This window comes from Suncus etruscus, chromosome 14 (assembly GCF_024139225.1).
Source record: "Suncus etruscus isolate mSunEtr1 chromosome 14, mSunEtr1.pri.cur, whole genome shotgun sequence".
Taxonomy (NCBI): domain Eukaryota; kingdom Metazoa; phylum Chordata; class Mammalia; order Eulipotyphla; family Soricidae; genus Suncus; species Suncus etruscus.
In genome coordinates this window covers 95,459,676-95,470,464 of record NC_064861.1, presented here as the reverse complement: position 1 = coordinate 95,470,464, position 10,789 = coordinate 95,459,676, and the positions used below count along the sequence as shown (strand labels likewise).

The 10,789-nt window shown below is 66.2% G+C and overlaps 2 protein-coding genes across 3 annotated transcripts; one reads left to right on the top strand and one right to left on the bottom strand.

Annotated features, from left to right (window-relative positions):
• The first annotated feature begins 216 nt into the window (after positions 1-216).
• On the top strand, positions 217-2,140 carry LENG1 (leukocyte receptor cluster member 1). The gene is made up of 4 exons (XM_049787077.1): positions 217-359; positions 896-1,075; positions 1,249-1,499; positions 1,798-2,140. The coding sequence occupies exons 1-4, from the start codon at positions 228-230 to the stop codon at positions 2,009-2,011; spliced, it is 777 nt and encodes a 258-aa protein (XP_049643034.1). The 5' UTR covers positions 217-227; the 3' UTR covers positions 2,012-2,140.
• Positions 2,090-8,866, bottom strand: CNOT3 (CCR4-NOT transcription complex subunit 3). Of its 2 annotated transcripts, XM_049787011.1 has the most exons (18): positions 8,805-8,866; positions 7,069-7,140; positions 6,922-6,989; positions 6,749-6,823; positions 6,571-6,660; positions 6,364-6,492; positions 6,180-6,275; positions 5,652-5,874; positions 5,429-5,562; positions 5,262-5,318; positions 4,549-4,885; positions 4,363-4,480; positions 3,934-4,129; positions 3,193-3,292; positions 2,899-3,097; positions 2,682-2,814; positions 2,479-2,604; positions 2,090-2,353 (listed from the first exon to the last, which is right to left on the bottom strand). In XM_049787011.1, the coding sequence occupies exons 2-18, from the start codon at positions 7,091-7,093 to the stop codon at positions 2,255-2,257; spliced, it is 2,205 nt and encodes a 734-aa protein (XP_049642968.1). In that variant the 5' UTR covers positions 7,094-7,140; positions 8,805-8,866; the 3' UTR covers positions 2,090-2,254. The 2 variants fall into 2 exon arrangements, with proteins under 2 accessions (XP_049642968.1, XP_049642969.1); XM_049787012.1 differs by lacking the exon at positions 8,805-8,866 and having other exon boundaries at positions 5,652-5,871; positions 7,069-7,450.
• Between the last annotated feature and the right edge of the window lie 1,923 nt (positions 8,867-10,789).

Genomic DNA, 10,789 nt, shown 5'->3' with positions numbered 1-10,789 from the left:
AATAGGAGGCTCAGCTCTGGCGCCGGGGGCGGAACCACGGTAGTTGCTAGGCGACGCCAGCGCCGCGGCGCCTCTCAGCCAATCACCTCGCAGAAAGCCCGGAGAAGGCGGGACAAGTGGCGCTGTGACCAATCCGTGCCAACGTCGGGACCACAGGAAGCGGCCCCGCTCTCGGCCAATCGGAAGCGCCGGGGGCGGGCCGCCAGTCGGCGGCGAGCGGCGGCGCCATGAACATCCTGCCGAAGAAGAGCTGGCACGTCCGGAACAAGGACAATGTGGCCCGCGTCCGGCGTGACGAGGCGCAAGCCCGGGAGGAAGAGAAGGAGCGCGAGCGGAGGGTCCTGCTCGCCCAACAGGAGGTAGACGCACGCCGGGGCGGCCGGGCGGGGGCGGGGCCTCCGGGACGGGGAGCGCGGGCCGGAAGTGGGGCCCGGCGCATGCGCAGTGCGTCGCTGGCGCCTCCGGCTTCCTGGGTCCGCGGGAAGGGCTCGCCCCTCGCCCGCGTTTGGCGGGTCCCCTCGAAGCCTCCGTCCGTGGCTGAACCAACTTTCCATCCTCGAGGCTGGCCCCAGGCAGTCTGGGCATGAAGACTCGCCTTCAGGGCCGAGACGCCGACATCCCCCAAGGCCCCTGAGCCTGCAGGCGTGATTGATTCTTGAGCGCCGCAAAGCAGGACAGCGGGCAAGGTATCCCTTGGGGTTCCCCTGAGTGATCGGAGTGACCCAGTGAGCCCCGAAACAAACCCCCCAAGTTCGCTCAGTGTTGACTCGCAGATCCTCCTCAACTGCTCTTCCCCTGGAGCTGCAAAGGCAGCTTCTCCTGCCCAGGAGACAGGCAGGCCCTGCTCTGGCTCCACCCGAGGCCAGGCTCACTTGGCCCCTGTGGCCCCCTCTAGGCCCGCACAGAATTCCTGCGGAAGAAAGCCCGGCGCCATGACCCGGCGCTGCCGGCTCCGGCTCCCGGGGCAGAAGCACCGACCTCCGGGCCGGTGGGCCTGTTCCGGGAGCTGCTGGAGGAAGGGAAAGGGGCGTCGAGAGGCAACAAAGAGCACGAGGAAGAGAAGCGCCAGGAGAAGGTACGCAGGGAGGCCGGGAACTTTGGGTGGCAGCCACTCGCCTGGCCTCCCCCGTTCCCAGATGCCCTTGAACCCTAACGCAGCACGTAAAAGGACCCACCCTCTCGCCTCAAGCTGGGGTGGCTGTCCAAGGTGGGGCGCCTGGCAACCTGCTCTTGCTCCCGGCCCCTTAGGAGCGGCAAGAGAAAGCTCTGGGCATCCTGACCTACCTGGGCCAGAGCGCGGCGGAAGCTCAGACCCAGCCTCCGTGGTACCAGCTACCCCCGGAGCGAGAGGGTCCCCCATCGGGCCCAAGTCCAGACGAGAAGATCAAGACTCGGCTGGACCCCCTGCGGGAGATGCACAAGCACCTGGGGAAGAAGAGGGGGCACAGCGGAGGTGGCGAGCCCAGCAGGAAGAAGGTGGAGCCGGCGCGGCCCAGGGGGTGAGTGAGTGAGTGAGGAGGGTGAGGGCCCAGGTGCCCGGCAGTGCCTTCCTTCCCAGGCTGCGCTCTCCCCAATTCGGCTTGGCAGATACTGCTTGGGGCCAGAGGGGGATGTTCAGACTTGGGGCAGCTGCATCAGAAGCAAATACCCCGATAGGTAGAGCAGGGGCCTAGGTTTCATCACTCCAGGACCTGCTCGGGGCACGGGAGCTTGGCTGGTCACGGACACAGGAAGGGGCGCCCACGTCCGCGGTGCCTGCAGCTTCCTGACCCCGTTCCTCCACCACCCGCTCCCAAGGTCCCCATCCCTGGACCAGCTCCGAGCTGAGCGTCTTCGGCGGGAAGCAGCCGAGAGGGCCCGGGCGGAGGCTTTGCTGGCCCGGGTCCGAGGAGAAGCAGCCCCGGAGCAGCCGGAGGAGGAGACTAACGAACGGCGCAGGCGCTACAACTCGCAGTTCAACCCGCAGCTGGCACGGCGACCCCGCTGGCAGGACCCGCCCCTGGCGCACTGAATGGGGTATGGGGGTGCATTAGGTGGCACCCCCTTGGCTCCCTGACTGCAGGCTTGGGTGAAGGAGTTGGGCCATGGCTGCCAGCATCATATAAAACTATTTATTCATAAATATTTTCCAAAATGAAAATAGGTTTACCAAAAAATGTCCCTCGCTGGGGAGGGGCGGGGCGGGGGGGTGAGGCAGAGAAAAGCCTGCCGCCCCCCTTCGTCCTGGGGGGGAGCATGCGGGGAGGGGCCGGCGTCACTGGAGGTCCCGGTCCTCCAGGTAGCGGTACTCGAAGGTGAACCCTTCCTTCTTCCTCTGGCCCCACTTCTCGTAGTCGAAGTAGATGTAGGTGCCCTGGAGGGGTGGGGAAGGCGGTCAGAGCCCGGGATCTAGGCATTGGGTCTGGTGCTGAGAACAGGAGGCAGAGGGTCCCCTCGCAGATGGGCCCCCCCGGAACGAGGTCACAGGGTGGGGCTCACCTGCTCAAACTCGTCGGTGATGGTCTTGGGCTCCTCGTGCCGCTGGAACCACATCATGTACTTGGTGTGGAAGCGCCAGGACTGCTTCTTCAGGGCCTTGGCTGCCAGGTACTGCGCCTTGGTGCCCTGCGGGGTTGCCAGTGGGGGTCGTCAGGGCCCCGAAAGGGCTGTGGGGCCACAGGGGGCATAGGGGTCAGCAATACCTCCAGGTAGTAGAAGATGAAGAAGAGCGTCTCCGTGGACAGGCGCTGGTAGAACTCCACCGTGTCCGAGTGCGGGGGCGGCGTCTGGTGGTGGTAGGGGGGCGTCGGGCAGGGGTTCCGGGGCAGGTACTGCCTGCAGGGAGCCGAGAGTCACCGAGGGCACTGGCACCCTCTGCCCTGCCCGGGTGGGGGGCACGGTCTGGTGGATGCCGCTCACCGGATGCGCTCCGAGTCCGAGGGGTGCGGCATGTGGTGCCAGGCGGCTTCTTCCATGGCCTGCTGGTACAACTGCTCCTTGGTTAGGGGCACCGGGCCCAGTGGACACACGCCCAGGGACAACGGTATATTCACCTCTGACAGCTGCAGGGGCGGCTGTGCCGAGGCTGGGGGTGCCGACGTGCTGCTCAGGAGAATGTCTGGGGGTGCGAGAGGGAGCCGGTCCGTGAGCCCACCGGGGCCCACCTGCCCTGCCGTGGCCCGGCCCTCCACACCCGTGGCTCACAGTACTCACCTCGCTCGGTCAAGTGCAGCGCTGGCACCGGGTCCTCGATGCCCGAGCTGATGGCTGCGCGCTCGGCCATGGACTTGAGAGAGCTCAGAGGCTCGGGGGCCTGGGAGGCAGCGAAAGTGCAGGGTCAGGTCTCGGGACCAGCTTGGGGACCAGCTTGGCGTTTGCTCCTGAGCCAGGGCCAGCCATGAAATGGGCAAACCAGGCACCCAACACTGGGGTAGCCACCAGTATGCTTGTGATGTACTGAGCGATGCTGAACGCAGGGGTCTTGGCATAAGATTAAGAGGCCACAAGGCATGACCCTGGTCCCCCCTTCTGCCCTCTCAGGCTTCTTGGAGCTCACCTGGCTACCAGCCCACCTGGAGGCCTTCGGGCATCTCTCTCCCCGTCTCCTCCTCTCCTCTCCAAGGCCACATGACCTGGGACTTTTTTCAGTCTGATACCTAAGAACTTCCAAGTCTCTGACCCTGCTACAAAGGCTCCCCAGTTCTGCCCACCGGATATCTAGAGCTCCTCCTCTGGGCCAGAAAGAGTTCCAACAGCTGAGCACTAAGGGGTGCTTGCCCGTTGGAGAAGACAGCACGGACCCCACAATGCCCGTGCCGCACCGTCCAAGCCAGTCTGCAGGTCGCATCCATGTCCACCAGCCACCCCTGGCCACTGCCCCGTCCTGCCTATGCCAGGGGCCCAAACCAAAGTGCGCAGTACCCTGGGCCACGGGGTGTGGGAGGAGGGGCCTACCTTTATCTCGGCGGTGCTGAACTGCGGGGGGCCGTTGAGCAGAGCACCAGCTGTCTTGGCCTCACTGAAGCTGGACGTGGGGGAGCTGGGTGGGTTCACAGGAAGCGGCACCAGGAGGCTGGGACCCGCCGTGTTGTTCCCTGAGACTGGGGCGATGCCCCCAGCCCCTGCAGGGGCCGGAGCACTAGGCTCTTTCCTGGAGGAGAGGAGACAGAGGGGCGTGGGGTGGGCTCAGAGAGGGGGCTCCGGGGCAGCTAGACGGGGCAACCCCATAAAGCCAAAAGCCACGGTGACGGGAAAGAACACACTTCAGGGCCCCAGCACGGTGGCCAATAGGAGACAGAAGTGGCCAATGCTGAGAAAACCCAACTCGAAGAGAACATCTGGGACGCAGCCTGACGCGAGGGTATCCCCCGACAAGATACTCACGAGCTGCTGGGAGGCGGGTTGTGGGGGGCAGAGGGGCCCAGGGCCTGGCTGCTGGCGCTGCTGCTCCCACTGCTAAGCGTGGCCTCAGCCGGGCTGTCGGCCACCACGGAGCTGTAGCCTGAGGAAAAGCAGGGTGAGGGCCTGGCCTGGCCTTGGGGGGCCCGCCCCGCCAGCTTCCCTGCTTACTGGTGGCGCCGTTCTGCTTGGCGGCGCTGGCACTGGAGCCGGAGCCCCCCGCCTGCACGCTGGGGGGCCGGGGCTGGGCGGCGCTGGGTCCGCTGGGGGCGGGTGGGGCCACGGCTTGGGCATAGGGCGCTGGGGTGCCTGAGCTGTGGCTGGGGGCTGGGCTGTTCTTCTGGCCCAGGGCACTGGGGGTAGCCGCTGGGGTGGCCCCATTGTTGCCGGGGGCAGTGCTCAGGGCGGAGGGGGCAGACGGGGGGCCGGAGGGGTAGCTGGGGGGTACGGCCGGGGACTGAGGGTGCTGGCTGCCGTGGGCGGGCTTCGAGCCGTTCTTGGCGGGAGACTGCGGGGAGAGAGGTGGAGGGCTCGCTGGCTGGACCTGCCTCTACAGGGCTTCTTCCCAAGACCTCCGCTACCCTCCCCTACCCGTGCCCTCCACGGGGAACCTGGGTCTGACCCACCCAAGGTGCCCCAGGCGTGTGCCAGGCTGACCACACTGGAAGCAGCCAGGCACAGAGGCTACCGGCCAGCTGCTCCAAGCAGACGGGCTAAAAGCAGGGCCGCCCTGAGCAACGAGGGGCGGGGAGGTCACATCCAGAAAGCAGGGGCTGCCCAGGCCGTGGTCTCCTCCTTGGCCCCTGAGGCCCCTCAGTATTCTGACCTCATCACAGCCCGTCCTGGGCCCTGCCGCCTCCACCCCAGACCCTCCTCACACCCACCTGGCTGACCTCACTGTCCGTCGAGCGTCCCCTCTTCTTGTCATCCTCAGAGTTCTCCTGCGGGACAGCAAGAGGCACAGAGTGCGGTGAGCACTGAGAGCACCACGGCCGACACCCTGATTGGGAGCCGGCTCTTGGGGTGCTAGAAGAAGGGGACCCGGCCTCACCGTGGTGCAGTTGGCGGGGCTGGGCGGGATCGGGGAGCTGGAGGTGGTGGAGGTCGGGGTGCTGCTCGACTGGTTGAAGATCTCATCCTCCATGTGGCTGTGGCTGGGCGGGGAGGTGGCGACCAGCGCCTGTGCTGTGTGTGGACACGGGGGCAGCGAGGTGGGCACGGCCGTCCCGCCCTCCTCACCATCCCTTCCCCCGCCATGGCACCCCGGGCCTCACGAATGTCCTCGAGGTCCAGGTCATCGTAGAGAAACTCGTTCTCCTCGAAGTCGGGGTCCTGCGACGAGTCCACGTAGTACTCGACGTCGTCCTTGATCTTGCGGATGGCGTCCACCAGGATGGAGTCGTTGTCCAGCATGCGCAGGATGGTCTCGAGCATGCGCACGTGGTAGCGGTGCTTCTCAATGTGGCGCTTCAGGCCCTCGATCCGGTCCTGCTTCTGCTGGCGAGCCCAGGCCAGGCTCAGGGGCGGCAGCGCCCCAAACCCCGCAGGACCCTAACCTCACCCCGCTCCAAGTCTGTCCCTCTGGGAACCCGGACCCGGCTGGCCTGGGCCCCACGGGTACCCCAGCTCCCCTAAACAGCACTGCTCCACCCTCGGACCCTCCAGCTTCCGCTGCCTCGAGTGCGCCAACCTGGGCACCCCGACCACTCGCTCCTCGCCTTGGAGCCAGGTCCTCACGGCTCTGCCATCTGAGCAGAGCTGACACCCTGACCCCCGCTGCTGGGCGCCAGCCCCCCACTCACATCCTTGTCGCCCTTCTTCTTCCGCGTCTGCACCGACAACGACTCAACTTCACTCTCAAACTGGTCCACCTGCATGTTCAGTGTGTCGATGGTGTTCTGGGCATTGGGGGAGAGAACGGCCGTCAGCAGAGCCCACAGGGGTCCCCCAGCCCGTACCGCCTGGCCCACCCGGCCCGCAGCGCACCGTGAGCCACTGGCCGACCTCCTCCTTCTCCTTCTGGGCCGGGTCCACCTTCTGCGCCAGGCCCAGCCCCTCCTTGCTGTAAGCTTTGGTTTTGGTCTCTCGTTCCACAACTTTGAACCGTTCCATTTGCTGCGGAAAAGGGAAGTGAGAGGGGTTCCCGGGTCTCGGGGGTCCCCTCAACTGCTCTTTGCACCCCGGGCCAGCTACCGTCTCGATGAGCTTGCGGTTGTCTATGAGCTGCCGCTTGTCCTTGATCTCGTTGGACGCCACCCATGTCTTGATCTGGTCCCTCAGCCGCTGCATGGGACAAACGGGATTCCTGGGCACCTGGGTCCCCCGAGTGCTCAGCCCCCCAGGACACACGGGCGGGACCTCAGGCCCTCACCTGAAGCTTCTTTATCTCCTTCTTCAGGTCGGCTTCATATTTTTCCTTCTGGTTCGCGTTGGCCGCATTGTGGAGCTGAGGGGAGGGTTGCATCAGTGGGGTCCCAGCCCTTGGGCGCCTGCTCCTCGGGGGGACCGGGCCACCCCACCCCACCCCCAGCACAGGACCCCTACCTTCTGCCAGATATCTTCGAACTGCTCCACGCCCTCAGACACCTTCTTGAGGCAGCGGTCAATCTCACCTGGCCGGGGAGGAAGGGAGCGGCCGTCGGGGTCCCGCCAGAGATGCGGAGGGGCGCGCGGGGCCCGGGCCAACCCTACCTTGGAGTTTGCGCTTGTCGGCCATCGTCCTGCCCTACCGACTCTCTCTCTTCATACTCTCGGGGCCTGCGGCTGTGGACACAGGGAAGCGGTGGGAGGGAGGGGAGAGTCACTGGGGCTCAGGGAAACCCTTGAGGACCGGTTGGCCCGCTCGCCTCACGCTGTGTGGGCTGGGCCTGAGTTCCCACCAGTCGCACTGTCCAGAGAGGGGCTGCACACACGCATAACTGACCCCTAATACCGAGGAGGAGCCGACCCGGCACTGCAAGGAGCAGGGCCCAATGCCGAGCGGGGTGCTAAGGGAGGCGACGCACCCTTCCTTACAGAGAAGGGAGGGTACAGAAAAGGAAAGGTGAGCAGAGGGGAGAAAGACACATGGAAAATTGGGGGGGGGGGGGGTAGAGGGCAGGGGCCAAGGAGGCTAAGGTGCACTGGTGGTGTTAAGGGCAGAACCTGGAGCCAGAGGGGGAGCCCAGCATTTGCCTTGTATACGGCCAGCCCAGCTATGATCCCCGGCATCCCACTGAGTCTCCTGAGCACCATCAGGTGTGGCCCCCAAACAAAGGACAGAACTAAATCTGCAAACCACCGAGTCAACACCACCAAAATCGTGAGACCCAAACTTTGACAACCGAACTGACAAAGGTGTCTGCCCGGGCAGCAGGCTGGGAGTGGCTGACGTGGGGTGGACTCTGGGCCGTGGAGGTGGGACGGGTGGGTGGGCACGCGAACATTCTATGTCGAAAACTCAACTATGACCATTAAATCAGTGCCCGCAATGAAAAACAAAATACTGAAGCAAAAAGTAAAAAGAGCTAAATACACCCAGACAGGGTTGGACCCCACACCCACACCCTGAAACCCCAGAAAGTGACGCCTGCCAGGCCAAGAGAAGTGACCAGCGGGGAGCTGAGTGAGGAGCGGCCTGCGATTGTAGGGTGTAAGACTCAGGCTCCCCCAAAAGGAATCCTCAGAAGCACAGTGGCCCTCTCCAATGGCCCTGGGTCCCTGCGGGTCTGGCACCAGGACAGGGGAGAACCCCACGGCCGTGCCCGGAGGACCCGAGACGGCTACCTGCCCACTGGGGCCGTACCCAAGCGGGGGTGCAGGTGGAGCCGCTTTGAGCCGTGCCCACTCGAGTTGCCAGAGCCGGAGCGAGCGGACACAGGAGCCCGCAGTGCCCCAAAGACAAGCCCCCCAAAGAGGATGCTGACACCCTGCAGCCGCTACCCAGGACCAAGGCGAAAAGTCGGGACCAGTCTCCAAGGAGCAAAACTGACAGGACCCCAGGGACCAGAGCCCGAGCCCCTCTGCAGAGACTTGGGGGACAGTGGGGGGAGCCTGAGATGGAGAAGGGGGTGCCATGCAAGGTCCCTAAAATAGCCCTCAAAAGAATGCTCCAGGGGGGGTCAGGATGCTGCTGCCAGCAAAGGCCCAACAAGGGGCACCTGGAGGGGGGGAGCCAACCCCTAACCTCCCTGTCCCACAAGGAGCCCCCCTAGGTAAATGCTTGGTCTTTGTAGAGTTGGGGGGACTCCCAGGCCCTCAAGCAAAGCCCCTGCCGCGTGCAGCCAGAAAGTGGGGCGCGGGGACGAAAGAGCCCAGAAAGGAGGCGCCCAGGTGGCCCCCACGAAGACGCAGCAGCTGCACCTCGGAAGGGGCTCCACCCTGGCCCCGGCGGGCGCCCCCTCTCCGCCCACCCTTCGCCCTGGGAACCCCGGGGCGGGGGCCCCCACCTGGGCGCGGGCGGGGGTTCCAGCGCTGGTCCGGGCGCGGGGTGGGTGGGGGGCGCCGTGCCTGCGGGAGGACGAGGAGCCCGTGAGCGCGCTGCGCCCCAAGAGGGGCGCGGGGAGGGAAGGAGGGCGGGAGGGGGAGCGGCGCCCGCGAGCTGCCAGGCCCCCGGCGCTCCGGGCTCGCGGGGCGCGCGCCGCGGGGGGCCCCGAACCCCGAAATCGCGCCGGGCCCAGCCAGGCCCTAGGCCCAGGCGGGCGCCCGGGAGCCCCGCGCGGCGCTGCTGGCTCTTGCTGGGCGCAGGGGGCGCGGGGGGAGGCGCCCAGCCGCGCTCACCCCTGCAGAGGCGCCGCCGCCGCCGGGAAGCCCGCCCGGCTGCCCGCCCGCCGCCGCTTTAGCGATTTATTATTTTCTCCGCGGGTCGTCCGGCGCTCCGGAAGCGGTCGGCGGCGCAGCGAGGGCCGGGGCGGGGCGGGGCGCGGCGCGTCGGCTCGGCTCGGCTCGCTCCGGGGCTCCCCCAGCCGCGGCGTCTCGGCCCCCCAAAAGGCTCCACGGACGGACGCCGAGCGGGCCCGGTCCAAGATGGCGGCGGCGGCGGCGGCGGCCTTTCCCCCTCCTCTCTCTTCTCCATCGCCGCCGCCGCCCCGCCTCCGCGCCCCGAACCCCGGCCGCGCATTGGTCCGCGCGCACGCCGCTCAGACCCCCTCGGGCGCTTCCCATTGGCTCTCCGCGGCGACGCCTCTCGCGGATTGGTCCGCGGCGCCGAGGCGCGGCTTTGGATTGGCTTCCCGCGCACGCCGCGCTGATTGGCTCGGCGGCTCGGCTCAGCCCCGCCTCCGCCGCCTCCTCCTCCCTCCCGCCTCAAGGCACAACACGCCAGCGCGAGGGCTTTGCACGTCCGTCAAGGGGCCCGCGGCGCGCTGATTGGTCGGACACGCCCCCTTGCTCTAAGTTGATTGGCTGGAGGGAGGGGCTAGGCTGATTAAGAGGCGGGAAGTCGTCCGTCAAGTGGAGAGGCTGCTTTGACTGGCTGGCGGGAGGTGGGAACTAGTCTATCCCGATGCTCATTGGCTGAGCTGGAAGTGGGCGGGGAGAGCGGACGGCCGCCCGGCCCGAGGGGGCGACGACTGACAGGTGCTTTCTTTCCCAGCGGGGGCCGAGCGGAAGTCGCCTGCCAATCAAGACGGCCACGCCGAGGGGGCGGTACCAATCGCGTCCTAAGTCCTCGGATTGGGCCGGACGGCCGTCACTCAGGCCCGGCTAGCCAATGGCGTGGCGCGTGGGCGGCACCCGCCCGTCAAGCGTGTGAACGCGGCCTAGCGAGGCTGGTTGGCGACCCGCGCGCATCCCTGGGCATCCTTCTACATCCGTGCGTGCCCCGGCCCGGCGAGCTGCAGGTTCGGGTCTCGCGGCCGCACCGTCTGTCTTCCTCCTTCGGGCGCATCTCTGAGAGATCTCAGATGCCAGAGGAGGGCAGCGGGCGTCTGTGGCCCCCGAGTCACTGCAGCTTCTTTCATTGATTCCTATTTTCTTTTCTATGATTTTCTGGTGTGTACGGGGAAGCCACATGCTGTGATCCTCAGGCGTCACAGCTGGCTCTGCTCAGGAATTACTCCTGGCCCAGTGCTCAGGCATCACTCCCAGTCATGCCATGGGGTTTTGTGCAATCTCAGTGGGCTTGTCTTGGCAGGGACAGGGGGAAACATCCCTGATGTCTTGGGGAGCCCTGTCCGGATCTTTGCATAGCGCAGTCGTTTCCTTCTTATCATCCAAAGTCCCCCCACCTAATCCCTACCCCCAGCACTTGGCAGGGAGAACATGCAAGAAGTGAGAGGGATGAGGGGGAATTGGGCGAGCTCATGCCCAGGGACACTTTCGGGATGTAAAGCTTCATCAGCGCCTCTAGGTGGACACGAACTAAAAGCAAAGCAAAAGGGGCTGCATTGTGGGCAGCGAGGGTTGGCTTCGGGGTGGCCAGGGAAGGAGAAAG

Bases quoted from the DNA above. Each gene is read 5' to 3' on its own strand.
- LENG1 (XM_049787077.1), top strand. From the start codon at position 228: ATGAACATCCTGCCGAAGAAGAGCTGGCACGTCCGGAACAAGGACAAT. The intron at 1,076-1,248 runs GTACGCAGGGAG...CCGGCCCCTTAG, and splicing joins AAGAGAAGCGCCAGGAGAAG to GAGCGGCAAGAGAAAGCTCT. The intron at 1,500-1,797 runs GTGAGTGAGTGA...CCCGCTCCCAAG, and splicing joins GAGCCGGCGCGGCCCAGGGG to GTCCCCATCCCTGGACCAGC.
- CNOT3 (XM_049787011.1), bottom strand. From the start codon at position 7,093: ATGGCCGACAAGCGCAAACTCCAAG. The intron at 5,319-5,428 runs GTGAGGCCGGGT...GCTGTCCCGCAG, and splicing joins GCCCCGCCAACTGCACCACG to GAGAACTCTGAGGATGACAA. The intron at 3,293-3,933 runs GTAGGCCCCTCC...GCTGCCTCCCAG, and splicing joins TCAGCACCGCCGAGATAAAG to GCCCCCGAGCCTCTGAGCTC.